We start from the raw sequence: 19,614 nt of genomic DNA on the forward strand, positions 1-19,614 counted from the left end.
GCTAAGCACTTTACCTGCTTAATCTCACTTAATCCTCCCAACACCTCTACAAGAAAGGTATGATCAATATTATTACCATTTTAGAGATCAAAGAACTGAGGCTTGGAAAGAGGAAATAACTGGCTGAAGCCATCACCTCTGATTTGTGTGTTTCCTTGCCTCTCTTCTTTTTTTTTCTCTTTTCTGCCTTTCATTTGGTCGAGCTCATCAACGCATATCTTGATTTCTGAGCTGAAGACCACAAGTCCAGTTTTCCATCTCTGTGAAAAACTTTTCTTGTCCCTTTTTTTTTTTCTCAAAGTGAATATACCAGGCCACCTGGAGGCAGGCTTTCCCGAGAGCACCTCCCCCTTCCTTTTCCTGCTGGCTTTGAACTTTTGCCCCGGGGGCCACAGCCAGCTTTCTCACTTGGTAGCAGTGGCCTCTTGTGCCTTTTTCTCCAAGATCACCCAGGTCAGTATGTGTGGTTACTCTCAGCTCCCTGAGGGAGTGAGCAGCCAGGAGGGCATAGCATACTTCTCTCCCTCCAGCTCCTTTCTCCTTGGTCCTAGGCCCTCTACTCTTCAAGCCCTTTTGCTTGCTTCAGCTCCTGCTTCTTGCTCCATCTCCTCCCATCTTTTCTCTCTTCTCCAATTCATTTCCTTGGACTCCATTTCTGCCTTTATACCCTTATCTTTATTATCATTGCCAAAAGCAAATACCAAATTCTTGTATTTGAAAAAAGACTTTGGCCCAGCACGGTGGCTCACGCCTGTAATCCCAGCACTTTGGGAGGCCAAGGCGAGTGGATCACGAGGTCAGGAGTTCGAGGCCAGCCTGGCCAACGTGGTGAAACTCCGTCTCTACTGAAAATACAAAAAATAGCCAGGCATGGTGGTGCGTGCCTGTAGTCCCAGCTACTCCGGAGGCTGAGGCAGAAGAATCGCTTGAACCCAGGAGGCTGAGGTTGCATTGAGCCGAGATCATGCCACTGCACTCCAAGCTGGGCAACAGAGCAAGACTCTGTCTCAAAATAAATAAATAAATAAAAAGGAGACTTTTTTTTTAGTGCAGTGATTCCAAGATTTGTTCATTGATATGCAACCAACTAATGAGTGTTATGCCTCACAGTTCCCTTCTCCTAAGTTTTAGAGTTAGAGTAGTGGGTGGGAAGGTGATAACCACAGTGTAAACTAAAAATCCATACTGGGGATGGAGGCTGAGAGGAGGTTTCAGGGGCAAATGACCAGAACACTTGCTGCTGGAAAGAACTGTAGAGAGGACTTTGGAAAGCGGAGGGTTGACAGAACCGGTAGTTGTCTCCTGTCCATTCATCTCCTAGGCTGAAGCTCCTGAGGGACTCACATCAGTTATCTTGCTGCTCCAGAAGGGTGGGAGATGGCAGTTTTCCCAAGCTCCAGTCTCCCCAGATGTCTGCTCACCCTCATTCTCCTCCAGCTGCCCAAACTGGATTCAGGTAAGTCTCTCTCTCTCTCTGGGCTGCATAGTTGAACTATATCAATAAATGTAAAATAAACAATCCCACTTGGCTCTCCCTGGAGACCTCCACTGGATCCAGACAAACTCAGCTGTCAAAGGAGTAAGAGAGCGCGGGGCACTGCGCTTTGGCGGGAATCTGGTCGGTGTCTGTCCGTAGTTCCCATCTCCACATCCCGTCTGATCCCGCTCGTTTTTCGGCAGCTCCCTTTGACGTAATTGGACCCCCGGAGCCCATCCTGGCCGTTGTGGGTGAGGACGCCGAGCTGCCCTGTCGCCTGTCCCCGAACGCGAGCGCCGAGCACCTGGAGCTGCGCTGGTTCCGAAAGAAGGTTTCGCCGGCCGTGCTGGTGCACAGGGACGGGCGCGAGCAGGAAGCCGAGCAGATGCCCGAGTACCGCGGGCGGGCGACGCTGGTCCAGGACGGCATCGCCAAGGGGCGCATGGCCTTGAGGATCCGTGGCGTCAGAGTCTCTGACGACGGGGAGTACACGTGCTTTTTCAGGGAGGATGGAAGCTACGAAGAAGCCCTGGTGCATCTGAAGGTGGCTGGTGAGTAGACGGGTTTTGACTTTCTTCGACGCCTCCCCTGCTGTATACACTTTCGTATGGATCAGTTACTTTGGAAACCATCAGATTCATTCTCAAAATCTCTTTTAGGTTGATGTCGCCGGAGAGGGACGACTATCTGGGCGGGAGGCGAGGGGGTAAAAGAATTTACCAAGACAGTTGTAAAGAAAGGCAGATTTACTTTTAAAAGTATGAAAATACTTTGCGAGGAGGCAAAAGGCAGGATCAGCAAAAGAGAAGCTGACTGCCAGGAAACAAAGGCTTGCTGGAGAATTTGTAGAATAGTTTTTATGCTGTCTGTTGAAGAGGGCTTTGTGCAGTATCTATAAGGCAAAGGTTGCAGTGAGCTAACTTGCAGGTGTTTGGTGGTAGTTGAACACAGGAAGGACGACTGTGAGTTATTTGCACAGGAGGGCTGTGTACTGGACCATGAAGAAAGGCAGACTTGTAGCTTATCTGCCTTATCTCTTTGCTTTCCCCTGATTAGGACTCCACAGCTAGAAGGTACTGAAGGTCCTACAGCAGGAAATCAGTGAGAAAGGGTTTTGAGTTGAACATGGAGAGAACAGTGCAATGTCTTTATTGTAGAACTTTATTTCAATTATCTCCAGCCCTTTTTCAATAATAGGGTAAGCATTTCTTCATGAAATAATTAAATACATGTAAGAGTTATATAACATTCTTTTATACAAGTACACCATAATTTACTTCATGGAGTCCCTGAATTGTACATTTAAATTGTATTTCTCACCATTACACATCTTATGGCTGTGGTGAGCATACCACACACTTTAAGGCTGGCTTATGGATTAGTTTCTAAAGACTGACATCCTAAGATTAGAGAGCATGGCCGTTTGTCACATTCCTGATTCATATAGAAAAGATTCTGTTCTTGTTCCCTTTTTTGCTTCAAGCCAGAATTCAAAGGGAAACAATAAAGAAAATAATAAGCTTTGAGGAGGAAAGTACGCATTGAGGTCTGACTTTCTCAATTCCTAGTGAATGACATCAAACAAATCCCTTTCTGATTTTTACTGTAAAACTGAGGATGTTTTTATCTAAGATTATTTTTTAAGAATAAAATAGTCTGGGACCAGTGGCCAACTCCCATAATCTCAGCGCTTTGGGAAGCAGAGGCAGGAGGATCTCTTGAGCCAAGAAATTCAAGGTTACAGTGAGCTGATGGTTGCCACTGCACTGCAGCGTGGACAATAGAGTGTGCTGTCAAAAAAAAAAAAAATGGTGGGGTGTGGTGTCTCACGCCTGTAATCCCAGCATTTTGGGAGGCCAAGGCGGGTGGATCACTTTTGATCAGGATATTCAAGACCAGCCCGGCCAACATGGCAAAACCCCATCTCTACTAAAAATACGGAAAGAAATTAGCTGGGTCATACCTGTAATCCCAGCTACTCAAGGAAAATCGCTTGAACCTGGGAGGCAGAGGTTGCAGTGAGCTGAGACTGCACCACTGCACTCCAGCCTGGGCAACAGAGTGAGACTCGTCTCAAACGGAAAAAAAAAAAAAAAAAAAAAAAAAAGAATAAAATAAAATTAGACAATATATGAGAAATGACCTCGCCAATTCTAAAAACATTATAGACTTATTAGATACTATACTGTGCCTTAAACTGATCTAAAACATATAATATACAAACATATTGCCTTTCACATATATATCATATAGGCATATGTTATCTAAATCTATATGCATATATTATATATATCTATATACATAGATATATATTCAAGTAAACATAAAGTTTGAAAAATACTTGGGTGAAATGTGGGTCCCTGCTTCACAACAGGGTCCCCCAGTTGCAGTATCATGTATAATTCAAATTTTGACATTTTGTTTTTAGGGAAGAAGTATCTTAAAGGTTGATTATAAAAACCTAGAGATTTGATAGCATAAAATGTGTTACCTTTTATGAGTGGCAGACACCCTTAAGAATCTGCTGAAAGTGGCAGCTCCTTCCATGAAAAGAATATACATTCTTGTATATACACACATTCTTGGAATGTGGATTTTAACCAGTGGTTGTGGAAATGTGTTTAAGAGCTCTTTTATGCAGCTCAGTGTTTTTCTGTACCATGTGGAATTAGAGAAAAAAGTAGGCTAAACACACAAGAAAAGCAGCTTTATGTTTATATATAACAGGCCACAATTATGTGAGGGAATATGAAGTTGAGACCATTTAAGAAAATTTCTGAATCAACATCATAGATAAAGAAAGCTTAAATTGTCAACTATAATCTCAAGCCAAAGAATCGCCAATCCTCTACTCAAAGATATTCCTCTGTTCATCCTTAAATACCCAGTCCTAGTTCTCCTCCTCCCCACCAAAGCCTTCTCATAATGCTCTCAACCACAGAGCTATCGGCTAGCTCTGAGGCTCTCAGCCTAGACCACTAACCCACCTCTGAGTTATTGGTCTTAGTGTTCCTGCTGGCTGGACAAGAACCCCCAAGTCTGCCCACCAAACTGCTGCAAACATTTCAAAGTCTTGATCCCAACAAGGCATCCCTCTCTGATAAGGTATATGAAATTCCTTTTATTGGTACTTCAATTTCCTTTAAAAAAAAAAAAAAAAACTTTTTTAGAAACAGCATTTCACTCTGTCACCCAGGCTGGAGTGCAGTGGTGCCATCACAGCTCACTGCAGCCTTGAACTGCTGAACTCAAGCAATCCTCCAACCTCAGCCTCCCAAGTAGCTAGGAGTACAGGCAAGAACCACCATACCCAAAGAGATGGAGTCTCATTGTGTTTCCTAGGCTGGTCTTGATCTCCTGGACTCAAGTAATCTTGCCTCAGCCTCCCAAAGTGCTGACATTACAGATATAAACCACTGTGCCTGGCCCTCAGTTTCCTTGTGTATTGAAATATGGAGATGAGTTCTTCCCACTACTAGTCCACTTGTGCCTTTCTGTCTCTCTCTTTCTCAAACTATGTAGCTCTATGGTTATAAGGCTCCCAAAAGGGGTCCACTAAAACATTAAGTCTAGATTCTCTCTCTACAGCTCTGGGCTCTGACCCTCACATCAGTATGCAAGTTCAAGAGAATGGAGAAATCCGGCTGGAGTGCACCTCAGTGGGATGGTACCCAGAGCCCCAGGTGCAGTGGAGAACTTCCAAGGGAGAGAAGTTTCCATCTACATCAGAGTCCAGGAATCCTGATGAAGAAGGTTTGTTCACTGTGGCTGCTTCAGTGATCATCAGAGACACTTCTGCGAAAAATGTGTCCTGCTACATCCAGAATCTCCTTCTTGGCCAGGAGAAGGAAGTAGAAATATCCATACCAGGTTAGTGGAACCAATGCTGCTGGATTCCTATGTTGACACAGCTTCAAAGCCATACCACCTGGGACAACTGCCCAGATGTGACCTCATGGCAGAGTTGTCTACTTTCCCCACCTAAGCTCTTGTCCAGTGACTTAAGGGAACCCCACCAACTTTATTAGAAGAGTTAAGATACTGAAGACGTAAACCTACCTTGATCTCAAATAAATTTCAGATTATTTATCTATTTATTTTTTGAGACAGTGTCTCACTCTGTTGCCCAGACTGGAGTGCAGCAGCGGAATGATCTCAGCTCACTGCAAGCTCCGCTTCCCAGGTTCAAGTGATTCTCCTGCCTCAGCCTCCAGAATAGCTGGGATGACAAGTGCATACCACCGTGCCCAACTAATTTTGTGTATTTTAAGCAAAGGCAGGATTTCACCATGTTCCCCAGGCTGGTCTTGAACTTCTGGCCTCAAGCAATCCACCTGCCTTGGCCTCTCAAAGTGCTGGGATTATAGGTGTGAGCCATCACACCCAGTGAAATTCCAGATTTTCCATTTTAGGAGATCTAAGTGAGATAGAGAAGCTTTGTCCCTGGAGGCCTTCCTGATCCAGAGCCTTCTCTCCTCAAGTAAACAAAAAGACTAAGTAGGCCGGGCGCGGTGGCTCACGCCTGTAATCCCAGCACTTTCGGAGGCCGAGACAGGCAGATCACAAGGTCAGGAGATCGAGACCATACTGGCTAATATGGTGAAACCCCGCCTCTACTAAAAATACAAAAAAATTAGCCAGGCATGGTGGCGGGTGCCTGTAGTCCCAGCTACTTGGGAGGCTGAGGCAGGAGAATGGCGTGAACCCGGGAGGCGGAGTTTGCAGTGAGCTGAGATCACGCCACTGCACTCCAGCCTGGGTGACAGAGCGAGACTCCATCTCAAAAAAAAAAAAAAAAAAAAAAAAGACTAAGTTATTTTTCTACTTTTGCCATTTCCACCCATACTCACTTCTCCCTCCCATCCCATGCTAAGGCTCTGTCTAGGTTTCCAGGGTCCTCAGGGAAGCAAATCCTCTCATTATTCCCCAGATACTGTCTCTGGTTCAGGCAGAAACCTTTCCTTATTCTTTTGTCAATGAGTCCCATTCTGTTACATACAGAGGCACATTTCCCCTTCCTTATTTACCTCCTTCATCCTCTTGGCTCCCATTCTGCACTGATAGTTAAGGAAGAATTTCCATAATGACATGAATTGGTCCATTATATTTATTATTTCACAGATCCTGTCCCAAAATTACTCTTCATTTCTCTCTTTCTCTGCTGACTCCTGCTTGAAGTCAATTTTTTTCTGAGAAGTTTAGAGTGGCATTGGAGTGAGTATTTTTTTGCTATATGAGGGACGAGAGTGGTCCAGGCCATCACCTCTTCTACCCTCCTTTGGAATCTGGAGAAAAGCTGGACTTGCTCAGAATTTCTCAACTAATGTCCTTCTTGGGGATTTTGTTTTAGCTTCCTCCCTCCCAAGGCTGACTCCCTGGATAGTGCCTGTGGCTGTCATCATGATGGTTCTAGGACTTCTCACCATTGGGTCCATATTTTTCACTTGGAGAGTATACAACGAAAGATCCAGAGAGAGGAGGAATGAGTTCAGCTCTAAAGGTAAACCATAAAATCCACAAGGGCTACGTGTCAGGAGTGCTTCAGAGGCAGGCTGGATCCAAGTCCTTTAGAATGACTTCTTTTAGGATGACAGGTAGATATTTGAGGCCGGGCATGGTGGCTCACGCCTGTAATCCCAGCAGTTTGGGAGGCCGAGGTAGGTGGATCAACTGAGGTCAGGAGTTCGAGATCAGCCTGGCCAACATGGCAAAACTCCATCTCGACTAAAAATACAAAAATTAGCCAGACTTGGTGGTGGGTGCCTGTAATCCCAGCTACTCAGGAGGCTGAGGCACGAGAATTGCTTGAACCCAGGAGGCGGAGGTTGCAGTAAGCCAAGATCATGCCATTGCACTCTAGCCTGAGCGACAGAGTAAGACTCCATCTCAAAAAAAGAAGATACTTGATTCTAGAATTCTGAAAATTGGAAGAAATCATAAGGTTCCTGAAGTCATAGATGCCAATATGAAGAAGCATAGAGGATTGGGGCATAGGCAGAGTCTAATCAAGATATCAGGGCTGATATTTACTCACTACCCACCCTCAGACCCTACTCCCACTTTTAACTCAATTACCCAGTACCAATCTTGTTATTAAAAATCTGAGGCCGAGCACAGTGGCTCATGCCTGTAATCTTAGCACTTTGGGAGGCCGAGGTGGGTGGAACACATGAGGTCAGGAGTTCAAGACCAGACTGGACAACATGGTGAAACCCCGTCTCTACTAAAAATACAAAATTTAGCCAGGGTTGTGGCCCACACCTGTAGTCCCATCTACTCAGGAGGCTGAGGCAGGAGAATTGCTTGAACCTGGGAGGTGGAGGTTACAGTGAGCTGAGATTGCACCACTGCACTCCAGACTGGGCAACAGAATGAGATTCTATATTTAAAAAAAAAAAAATCTGATCCCAAGTCAGTTCCAATATGTAGGAACTTCCTGCATCTTTCTTCGAAAACAAAGCAAAACAAAATCCTTGTTCTTGATTTATTGGCAATGCTTCAATATTCAAGTAGTCATGAATTAAACAGTTCCTCCTTTGTGTGTTTCCCACACGAGTTTTGTCCCCTCCTTTACGTCCACTATAGAAAGCCATTGAGGTATTTTTGTTTGTTTTCCAGAGAGACTCCTGGAAGAACTCAGTAAGTTCTGTCTTCTTGTTATTTCACCCACAGAGTTTTCTCTCTCTTATTATATAACCTGTCAATGACTATCTTTCTCTTTTGTTGCAGAATGGAAAAAGGCTACATTGCATGCAGGTCAGTGGCTCTGAACTTCTCTAGGGCTCTGAGGCTCTATCCCCTAGGAATTCAAAGTGCTATGATACTTGGAAATGAAAACACTAACACTTTAGTGATGAGGACAGGAAGGGAAACGGTGATGACAGATGGCCTCAACAGTTTCTGTGAGGCACATAGAGAACCCTCGGAAGATGGCACTTCCAGCAGAGTCCCATTAGGCCCTAGGCACAGTCAGCTCTTACATCACCCTCTGGCTGCTGGTAAGGGGGGATCCTGTGGTGAATGGAGACCCCTGAGCAGGCCAAACATCCCCCCACCTCCAGAAGACCTGTCAACTCCTACAACAGTGTTCTGTTTCTTAGGAGAAGGAAAGACAGTCCTGCAACCTGTAATATTCACTGATGTCAGACCTGTTGTTTCTTTCTCTCCAGTTGATGTGACTCTGGACCCAGACACAGCTCATCCCCACCTCTTTCTTTATGAGGATTCAAAATCTGTTCGACTGGAAGATTCACGTCAGAAACTGCCTGAGAAACCAGAGAGATTTGACTCCTGGCCCTGTGTGTTGGGCCGTGAGACCTTCACCTCAGGAAGGCATTACTGGGAGGTGGAGGTGGGAGACAGGACTGACTGGGCAATCGGCGTGTGTAGGGAGAATGTGATGAAGAAAGGATTCGACCCCATGACTCCTGAGAATGGGTTCTGGGCTGTAGAGTTGTATGGAAATGGGTACTGGGCCCTCACTCCTCTCCGGACCCCTCTCCCATTGGCAGGGCCCCCACGCCGGGTTGGGATTTTCCTAGACTATGAATCAGGAGACATCTCCTTCTACAACATGAATGATGGATCTGATATCTATACTTTCTCCAATGTCTCTTTCTCTGGCCCCCTCCGGCCCTTCTTTTGCCTATGGTCCAGCGGTAAAAAGCCCCTGACCATCTGCCCAATTGCTGATGGGCCTGAGGAGGTCACAGTCATTGCTAATGCCCAGGACCTTTCTAAGGAGATCCCATTGTCCCCCATGGGGGAGGACTCTGCCCCTAGGGATGCAGATACTCTCCATTCTAAGCTAATCCCTACCCAACCCAGCCAAGGGGCACCTTAAGGAATATCCCAGCTCATCTGTTTTCCTTTCCTCTAACCCCTCTCCTCCATAGTCTTCTGAGGCTTCACCTGCCAGCTTTATCCAGCCTGTTTCTTCCTGTTGGGTGGCAATTAATTAATCCTGTGAAGGTTGCATTGCTGCTGCTAGACAGGGTGGGGATTGCACCTTCCGATCTGTTTCTGTACCAATATTTGGGGGATGGAGGGGTGACTCAAACTGCTTCTCGTGTTCTCCTAATCCCTTAAGACTAGAACCTATAGGAAACTACTTGGAGCAAACTCAAAGGACAGATTAGGGATCAAGATCGGGTCAGGTTAGCATGGAGTTGTGGTTGAAATATCTTGGTATCCAGGATAAGGGTATGTGGAAAAACAGGCTTTAGGCAAGTGGAAAATTCAAAATGTGCTGCAAAAGGACAATCTCAGGCTGAAATCCCATAAAGGAACTTGGAGGGAACTTGATGGAGGGAAGTGAGGTGAATCCAGGCACATGATGAACACTTGGCTCATCCATAGAGTTTTCACAGCCTATATCTCAAATTTTCTAAGCCATGTCCTATAGGACAGAGGAGACTGGCCCCACTTCTATGGGTGCTGAGCTGTGGAAAAGGGGGAGCAGAGAGGAACTGAGATGAGCAGGGATGAAGGGTCTGACAGAAAGTGTGATAGAGGAGAGAATTTTTGACAAAACTCAAAAGTTGTTTGCACAGCTGTCCTTTGTACCCTGTTCCTTTCTCTGTGCCCTCCTGTTTCTCCCTTGCCTGGAAGTCATTCCACCCTCAATTTGTTAACTCCACAAGTTTCCAGTTGTCCTCTTCTTTTTGTTATAGCATCTCTCTATTTCAAAGACGTTCCTAGAAATCATCCTTCAGTGATATCACCACTTGCTCAGTCACCATCTCAACCTTATGTCACCTCAGCCCTCATCTCAATGCCCAAACCCCTTACACACACCTTCAGTTAGCTTCAACTGCCTCCATTTCCACACTGTGCACCTTTCACTGTTTCCCTACCCAGCTTTCCTACATGCTGCCTCTCCTCGGGGTCCCCTGAATGCTGCATTATTGTGTTCAGCACAGCTGGACTGATTGCACCTGTGTATTTGCCCCGAGCACTTTCCTTTACACATGTGGCTTGTCTTGCCAATGGACTCCAGGCTTACACCTTCTGTTTCCATCGTATTCTCCAGTTTCCAGGATAGACATTGCTCATCGTCTTTACCTAATAAATAAGTTTGTCTGTTTGCTGAAAACAGCCTCTTAACCTTTCTTTTTTTATATCAACTGAAACAAAATAAAACATAGGGAAAGAAACCTGCATGGGAATGCAGCTGTCTAAAGCTTTGCCATTGTATGTGGTCTAAGACCCATCCCTAGGCCTGATGGCAGTGGGCTCACCAGGGCAGATGCACATGGGGGCTGATGCCTCATGAGGGAACAACTACTTACCAAGGGTCTTCAAGCAGGAATACAGAATCTCAACTAAGGAACAATGTTTTATTAGTCCATCCTCATATTTCTGTAAAGAAATACCTGAGACTGGGTAATTTATAAAGATAAGAAGTTTAGGCCAGGCACAGTGGCTCATGCCTGTAATCCCAGCACTTTGGGAGGCCGAGGCGGGTGGATCACGAGGTCAGGAGTTTGAGACCAGCTTGACAAACATGGTGAAACCCCGTCTCTACTAAAAACACAAAAATTAGCCAGGTGTGGTGGCAGGCACCCATAATCCCAGCTGCTCAGAAGGCTGAGGCAGGAGAATCACTTGAACCCGGGAGGCAGAGGTTGCAGTGAGCTGAGATCGCGCCACTGCACTCCAGCCTGGGTGACAGAGCAAGACTCCATTTCAAAAAAAGAAAAAAAAGATAAGAAGTTTAATTGGCTTATAGTTCTGTAGGCATGACAGCTTCTGCTCAGCTTCCGGGAGGCCTCAGAAAATTTACAATCATGGCAGAAGACGAAGGGGAAGCAGGCACGTTTTACACGGCCGTAGCAGAAGGAAGACAGCAGCAGGGATGGGGGAGGAGAGAGGGGGGAGCGGGGGATGTGCTACACACTTTTAAACAATCAGATCTCATAATTAGTCACTCATTCACTATCACAAAAATAGCATTGGCCAGGCATGGTGGCTCACGCCTGTAATCCCAACACTTTAGGAGGCCGAGGCAGGCAGATCACCTGAGGTCAGGAGTTCAAGACCAGCCTGACTAACATGGTGAAACCCCATCTCTACTAAAAACACCAAAAAAATTAGCCGGGCTTGGTGGCACATGCCTGTAGTCCCAGCTACTTGGGAGGCTGAGGCAGGAGAATCGGTTGAACCTGGGAGGCAGAGGTTGCAGTGAGCTGAGATCATGCCACTCACTTCACTCCAGCCTAGGCGACAGAGAGAGACTCGGTCTCCAAAAAAAAATAGCACTGAGGGGATGGTGCTAAACCATTCGTGAGAAACCGCCCCCGTGATCTAATTCCCTCCCAACAGGCTGCACCTCCAACATTAGGGATTACAATTGAACATGGGATTTGGGTGGGGACTCAGATCCAAACTATATCAAATAATATCCAAAGATCACCCACCCCATTTTTTTTCTTTTAATTACAAGGCCTTAACATTAAAGATTTCCCAAATATTTCCTCCTCTTGGAAAAGTACTGTTAATTTAAAGAGATGGCTTCACTTACCTATACCATTGACCAGGTTACCTTTACAGTAGTAGAAATGGAGTCACCACCCAAACAGGGGCAGAGGGTAGGTAGCCATTGGCACTCTGGCCTTTTGGATAGCTGAACACACGGGGGTTTCTAGAGGGCAGTATGTGCACAGAGAAAGCTTTGGAGCTGCATGCCCCTTCCCACACACCTTGCCCTGTACATATTTTCCATCTGGCTGTTCATCTGTATACTTTGTAATATCCTTTATAATAAATCAGTAAACATGTATTTGCAGGATAGGTTGGATAAAATCAAGAGTAAAGTCTATTGAAGGAAGGAGAAGGCTTAGTAGCATCAGTCCCTGGATTTAAAAGGGATGTTTGAACGAAACTGGGATTCCAAGAAGAGGAAAGAGAAGACTAAAAAAGGAGCTAAAAGAAATTGCTCGATCTATTTATAATACATTATGATGTATTATGAAAGTAAATACCACTCTAATACTTTCAGAATACATTATAATCCTCCCTGCACTTACTTGCTTAAATCCAGCATCTATTTCTGCAATATTAAAATCCTCCAAAGCTTTCTATTTGTTTTAGGAGCAAGTAGGCAGTGGAGAAGCTGTGAGCCTGCATTGCATTCTAGTGTGGCCACAGAGAAGAGGACTCTCAAGTTGAAGAATGGATGGTATCAGCCAGAAAGAGGACAATGGGCTTGTTTCTGGAGCTGAGGGGAGAGAAAAGGGGGTCAAATGGGAATTCGCTTGGGGTTATGCATTACATTCAAGTGTGTATTTAGATACAAGCCTTTACCTCAACACCTTCCTTACCCCCATTCTGAATAGATCTCATGCCAAAGTAAAAATAAAACCAATTCATAATCATTCTATTAAAAATAATAAATATTTAAGAACCTCAGGCAGTTGCTTTACTGATTTAATGTGTAATGTATATCTTAAAATGTATCTTTAAACCTCACCCAGAATAGATGGACTGCCACAGAAATCCCCCTCTGAGAGTAGGGAAAAAGAACAGTCACAGATTATAATCAGCTCTATGACTCCTCTTTCCTTTTTCCCCATGACCTTCCAGGAAAATGGTCACTGGGCACAGTACTGAGCTTGTAGTAGATTCTTAGGAGGTACCATGTCCTTCCTTTTTCCCTCCAGCTCCAGCCAGACACACCCCTTAGAAAGAATTTATGTGGGCCAGGCACGGTGGCTCACGCCTATAATCCCAGCACTTTGGGGAGGCCAAGGCGGGCGGATTGCTTGAGGCCAGGAGTTCTGAGACCAGCCGGGTCAACATGGCAAAACCCTGTCTATACTAAAAATATAAAAATTAGCCAGGCGTGGTAGAACACCTCTGTAGTCCCATCTATTCGGGAGGCTGAGGTTGGGGGATGGCTTGAGCCTGGGAGGCAGAGGTCGCAGTGAGCCAACATCATGCCACTGCACTCCAGCCTGGGCGACAGAGCCAGACACTGCCTCAAAAATAAATAAATAAATACATAAATAAATAAATTAATTAAATAATTTATGTGATAGAGCTAAGAACCTGCCTTTGGCTCCCTGTCCTGGTGGCACCAGCTGTAAGAACTGTGCCCCAGAGATAAGGAAATTATCAGTCTCAGTATGTCTGGCCTTATTTCCAAACCTTCTAAAAGACAAGAAATGTTGCATCACCAATGCTTTACCAAAGCCTGTCTGAGTTACCCAAGCAAAGTAGGTGACACTATGATTTCAAAAGCACTGAAACTAACTGAAGTATTTGCTAATGTCTGTTTTTATTTTTAATCTAGAAACAAACACCTTTCCACCCTACAACTAAAAATCATACTAAAAATGCACATACCCCTAAAATAATAATAGCTGACTTCATTTCACACTGCCAAATGCCAGCTCTAGTAGTCACATGTTTCTGGGAGCCTGCCTCTATTTAACAGAGACTATGAGGTAACTAAGCCCAGACATTCAGATTGTGAGAAAAATAACTGAACAACTTCCCTCTTCCCTAATCAATAGCAGCTCTTCCATGCCATTCCTCCACACATCTTGAGTCATGTCTCTTCTGCCTCCAGACAGCACTCATATTTCCTCAAATCCCCTTCTTGCAATAGTCCCTGACAGCCCACTCCCAACTACATACACATTTACTCTTGTGCTCATTGTATTATTTTAAAATGGAAATAACTTATTTTCCTGAAAATACATGAAAGTATATTTTACAAAGTAAAAATGGTCCAAAATCTCATCACTCAAATATGACCAATGCCAATATTTGGGTTTATCCTTTCATTTAAAAAATATATATATATTTATGCACGCACACACACACACACACATATATACACGTATATATTATATATATAAACACATATATAATATACACACACATATATATTATATATTATATATATATTATATATATATAATATATATATGTGGTGCCAAGAGCTTCCAAGGAAAGATCAGATGAGCAACAATCATCCATCATAGAAGACTGGCTGACCATGGAGGAGAGCACTGCATAGAGATTCCATTCATACTTTAAAGCATTGCTACTCATGCTGATTCTGGACTGTCTTGTTAGAACCACAGAACCTTAAGTCCCACTGAGAACTCCTGAATCAGAAACTGCATTTAACAACATGGTGATTCATGTGCACTTTAATGTTTGAGAACAGACTAGATGTATGCTTCAAAATATTATGCATCTACTTGGGATTGAAGACCTTAGTTGAAGTAACAAGAGTCTTTCTAGAGGAATATTTCGCTGGGTGCGGCGGCTCATGCCTGTAATCCCAGCACTATGGGAGGCTGAGACGGTGGATCACCTCAGGTCAGGAGTTTGAGACCAGCCTGGCCAACATGGCAAAAACCCCATCTCCACTAAAAATACAAAAATTAGCCGAGTGTGGTGGCCCACGCCTGTGGCGCCAGCTACTCGGGAGGGTGAGGCAGGAGAATTGCTTGAACCTGGGAGGCAGCGGTAGCAGTGAGCCAAGATTGCACCATTGTACTCCAGCCTGGGTGACAGAGCAAGACTCCATCTCAAGGAAAAAAAAAAAAAAGAACAAGAAATATCTCCAAATTTTGATCATTGTGCAAAATGCATTTACGTAGCGACTGAATATGCATACTCATAGTATTAACAGTAACAAAGTACTTATTATGCGTCAGGTCCTGTATTTTGCGTGCTGTAATTCCTGCCATTTTTCAGACCCCTAGGAGGTAGGTAGGTATCAGTGCAGTCTCCATTTTACAAATAAAGAGTCTGAAGAGCAGAGAGATAAAATGGCTTCTATCACCTGCTAGAGAATAAGCAGAGATGGGATTTGACTCCGGGCCATCTGACTCCACGGTCCATGCTGTTGGTTAGGTACAAAGTACATTGTCCAGAAAATGACTTTCAAACAATCCTATAAGCTGAGCAAATCTTGTGTTAGTTTACAAAGCAGCATACAACTTAGAACAAGTAGGAGGTAAGAAAGTTAACATAACATCAAGCTACTGCCACAGAAAGACCTTGTACTGGACTGTACAAGAATTTGGCCTCATGTTCTTCTAAGAGAGAGAGGTGAAGGCAGCCACCAGTTCCATTCAAACAGCAAAATAGCAGTGGAAGATAATCAAGTGCCAGGACAGTGGCTTTGGATTGTAATAACCACAGTGAGACACTGTTACATTGTTGTAGTTGTTGAATTGTAGTTCTGGCTGACTAGTTTATTGTTGTTTAAAGCCTTTTAATCCTTTCAAGAGCCTGCTGAAGACTGAATTTTTCTCTCCGTCTGCAGCATTAACTCTCACCTATTGGCTCACTACTCCTGAATTGATGACTCTGGCCCCAACATGGTTTCCAGAATGGCCTTACCTATTCTACTGACTCTTGAACATCTTCTCTGTGACAAACAATAGGTACCTCAAATTTAAGGGGACCAAAGTACAACTCTAGATTCCCTCTGACCAATTTACACCTTACTTAATCTTTTCCACTCCATTAATGACTCTGTCATCCATTTTCTCGAGCCAAAAATACAGGCATAAGCACTAATTCCTTTTTATCTCATTTTCCACCTCCAAACTCCTAGTAAGTCCTGTCAGCTCTGCCTTCAAAACATATCCTGGACATGAGCACTTCTTTCCTTCTTTACCACTAGCTCCCTAAGCCATCATCACTTCTTACCTGGATTTTTTATATAGCACCTGCTTCAACCCTTGCCTCTATGGTCAGTTATCCACAAAGACCAGAGTATTGTTTTGCTTGGTTTGGTTTGGTTTGGTTTGGTTTGTTTGGTTTGGTTTGGTTTGGTTTGGTTTGGAAATAGAGTCTCACAGCCAGGCGTGGTGACTCACACCTGAAATCCCAGCACTTTGGGAGGCCAAGGCACATGGATCATGAGGTCAAGAGATCGAGACCATCCTGCCCAATATGGTGAAACCACATCTCTACAAAAAAAACAAAAATTAGCTGGGCGTGGTGGTGTGCGCCTGTAGTGCCAGCTACTCTGAAGGCTGAGGCAGGAGAGTCGCTTGAACCAGGGAGGCAGAGGTTGGAGTGAGCCGAGATCGTGCCACTGCACTCCAGCCTGGTGACAGAGCAAGAGTCCGTCTCAAAAAAAAAAAAAAAGAATGAAAAAGAAAAAGAAAAAGAAATAGAGTCTCACTCTGTCGCCCAGGCTGGCTAATTTTTTTTTTTTTTTTTTTTTTAGAGACAGGATCTCTGTATGTTGCCCAGGATGGTCTCGAACTCCTGAGCTCAAGCGATCTGCCCTCCTCAGCCTTCCAAAGTGCTGGAATTACAGGCATGAGCCACTGTGCCCCGCCCGGAGTATTGTTTTCAAAGACAAATCAGATTATGTTATCAAAATTCTCCAATGGCTTCCCAATGCAGCCTCAGGATTAAACTCAGGCCCTACTAACACCATCTGGTCCTTGGCTATCTCTGCAATTTCATCTCTTTCATTCCCTTATTCCTCCTCTCCAGACACAGAAGCCTTTTGTTGCTCCTTCATTCTCTGCCCAAGTTCTTTGCCCTTGCTGTGCCCTCTGTGTGTGCCCTGGATATGTTTGTCTTGCCCCCCATTTCATTCAGGTTTCTGCTCAAATGATGTCTCTTACCACCCTCTGTAAAATAGCACCCCCCCTCTCCCACTTTCCTACTTTCTGACTCGTCACCCTGCACTACTTTTCTTTTGGGAAAACTCCTGCACAATTACTATTTTTCTTAAAAGTACTTATTAATATTTGAAACTATAAGCATATATTTTTTTTTAATAGTCTTTCTTCATCACAGAGGCAAGAATCCACAAAAGCAGGGATTTCGTTTTGTTTGTAAATAAAGTACCTGGCACATATTAGTTGCTCAGTAAATATCAACCGACAGATTAAGTTATGAGTGTGCTCAAAGTTCAAGGAAGTTTGAAACTGACCTGGAGGTCAGGGAAAGTATGCTTAAACTACATGAGAGAGATGGCTGCTGGATGTTTTTCAAACACACGTGTGGACAGACCAAACCCTGCCTCCCAAGTAGGCTTTTATTGACTCAGCCTCTTTGGGAGTCAGCAAGTAATGTATTTTAATGTTGGACATACTTAAACTAAAAAGTCATTCATTGTTTATCTGAAATTCTAATTTAACTATGCATCCTGTATTTCATCTTATTTGAGAGCCCTGAGCCCTTGTACCCTCTGGCTGAGTAAACCCCATGCTTCACCAGAAAACAGCTTACCTCAAGAAATTTGTATGAACACCCACTCTCTATCCTCTTCTTATATTTCACCTAATTTTCAATTTTGTGTCTTACAACTTAGTTTTCCAATTCTTAATTTTGTTTCTTCTCACTATTCTTTAAGATTACTGTGGTAGATGGTTGTACGAATACACCCAATAAACCTTTCCTCCCTGGGCCCCACTCTTGCAGTACCCTCTCCCTACACTGCCTTTGGTTTGGGCCCTGTGACTTGCTTTGGCCAATGTGAGGCAAGCAGAAGTTGCATAAGAACATGGCACTGGGGCAAGACCTTGGGGAACTGCTTTCCCATCACGTCTAGCCTCCTTGGGAATGAAAGACTTTGTGAAGAGAGAGGCTTAGCATCTTGGCTGAATGGTGGGCATAAATGAGCCTAGGCAAAGCCAGCCAGAGCAGGGGGTGGGGAGGTGGGGGGGTAGGGGAGTGGGGGGTGGGGGGGGAGTGGGGGGGTGGGGGGAAGTTTTGTTCTTGTTGCCCAGGCTGGAGTGCAATGGCAGTCTCGGCTCACTGCAACCTCCACCTTCCAGGATGAAGCGATTCTCCTGCCTCAGCCTCCCGAGTAGCTGGGATTACAGGTCTGCATCACCACGCCTGGCTATTTTTGTATTTTTAGTAGAGAAGGGGTTGAAACCCCCCATGTTGGCCAGGCTAGTCTTGAACTCCTGACCTCAGGTGATCTGCCCGCCTTGGCCTCCCAAAGTGCTGGGATTACAGGCGTGAAGCCACCACGTCTGGCCTTCTTTTTGCTTTCTATATTTTTAACCATTTATTTATTTGAGATGGAATTTTGCTCTTGTTGCCCAGGCTGGAGTGCAATGGCATGATCTTGGCTCACTGCAACCGCCGCCTCCCGGGTTCAAGCGATTCTCCTACCTCAGCCTTCCAAGTAGCTGGGATTACAAGCATGTGCCACCACACCTGGCTAATTTTTTTTTTTTTTTTTAATTTTTAGTTGAGATGGGTTTTCACCATGCTGGTTAGGCTGGTCTCGAACTCCTGACTTCACGTGATCCACCTGCCTCGGCCACCCAAAATGGTGGGATTACAGGTGTGAGCCCCTGCACCTGGCCATTTTCAACCTTTTATAAAACTATCTAGCCAGAGCAACATAATAACAAAAGAATAAAAAACAGCCAGGCCAGCTGGTGTGTGCCTGTAGTCCTAGCTACTGTAATCCTTGCTCCTGTACTCCTCCTTGGGGAGTTCGAGGCTACAGTGAGCCAGGATCATGCTGCTACTCTCTAGCGCAGGCAACAGAGCCAGATCCCGTCTCAAAAAATACATACATATATTGTTTCTAAATTGGGCTTTTCCTCCCCCACTTCTTTCTTTAGAGGGCAATTCTATTTTTCATTGGGGAACTAAGCTGGGATTTCTCATGAGGCCTAAAGACTGGAGTTAAAATAACGACTTTATTAGAGGTCTCAGCTTCTCTCCATTTTATTATTTTTTAAAATGTTTTATTCTTTTTTTTTACAAATAGAGTGCTTCAGTCAGGCTCAGTGGCTCACGCCTGTCATACCAGCACTTTGGGAGACTGAGGCAAGTGGATCACCTGAGGTCAGGAGTTCAAGACTGGCCTGGCCAACACGGTGAAACCCCATCTGTACTAAAAATACAAAAATTAGCCAGGCATGGTGGCGGGCGCTTGTAATCCCAGCTCCTAGGGAGGCTGAGGCAGGAGCATCGCTTAAACCCGGGAGGAGGAGGTTGCAGTGAGCCGAGATCGCACCATTGCACTCCAGCCTCGGCAACAAGAGCGAGACTTCGTCTCAAAAAGGAATGCTTCACAAATTTGCCTGTCATCCTTGTACAAAGGCCATGCTAATCTTCTCTGCATTGCTCCAATTTTAGTGTAAGTGCTTGCTGAAGGGAGCACAGCTCTGTCCATTTTA

General features: G+C 44.7%; 1 protein-coding gene and 1 non-coding gene across 2 annotated transcripts; one reads left to right on the forward strand and one right to left on the reverse strand.

The window, feature by feature from the left end:
* The first annotated feature begins 397 nt into the window (after positions 1 to 397).
* On the forward strand, positions 398 to 10,570 carry BTN1A1 (butyrophilin subfamily 1 member A1). The gene is made up of 8 exons (XM_009241518.4): positions 398 to 453; positions 1,322 to 1,456; positions 1,681 to 2,028; positions 5,066 to 5,347; positions 6,828 to 6,977; positions 8,096 to 8,116; positions 8,207 to 8,233; positions 8,647 to 10,570. The coding sequence occupies exons 2-8, from the start codon at positions 1,378 to 1,380 to the stop codon at positions 9,318 to 9,320; spliced, it is 1,581 nt and encodes a 526-aa protein (XP_009239793.3). The 5' UTR covers positions 398 to 453; positions 1,322 to 1,377; the 3' UTR covers positions 9,321 to 10,570.
* Positions 10,571 to 19,493: 8,923 nt separating this feature from the next.
* On the reverse strand, positions 19,494 to 19,598 carry LOC112133981 (U6 spliceosomal RNA). Its single transcript, XR_002915577.1, has one exon. It is a non-coding gene; the product is annotated as a U6 spliceosomal RNA (small nuclear RNA).
* Positions 19,599 to 19,614: the final 16 nt, after the last annotated feature.

This window comes from Pongo abelii, chromosome 5, assembly GCF_028885655.2.
Source record: "Pongo abelii isolate AG06213 chromosome 5, NHGRI_mPonAbe1-v2.0_pri, whole genome shotgun sequence".
Taxonomy (NCBI): Eukaryota; Metazoa; Chordata; class Mammalia; order Primates; family Hominidae; genus Pongo; species Pongo abelii.

Coding starts and splice junctions, on each gene's coding strand:
- BTN1A1 (XM_009241518.4), top strand. CDS start 1,378: ATGGCAGTTTTCCCAAGCTCCAGTCTCCCCAGATGTCTGCTCACCCTC. Junction 1,457..1,680: donor GCTGCCCAAACTGGATTCAG/GTAAGTCTCTCT, acceptor GTTTTTCGGCAG/CTCCCTTTGACGTAATTGGA. Junction 8,234..8,646: donor AAAGGCTACATTGCATGCAG/GTCAGTGGCTCT, acceptor CTTTCTCTCCAG/TTGATGTGACTCTGGACCCA.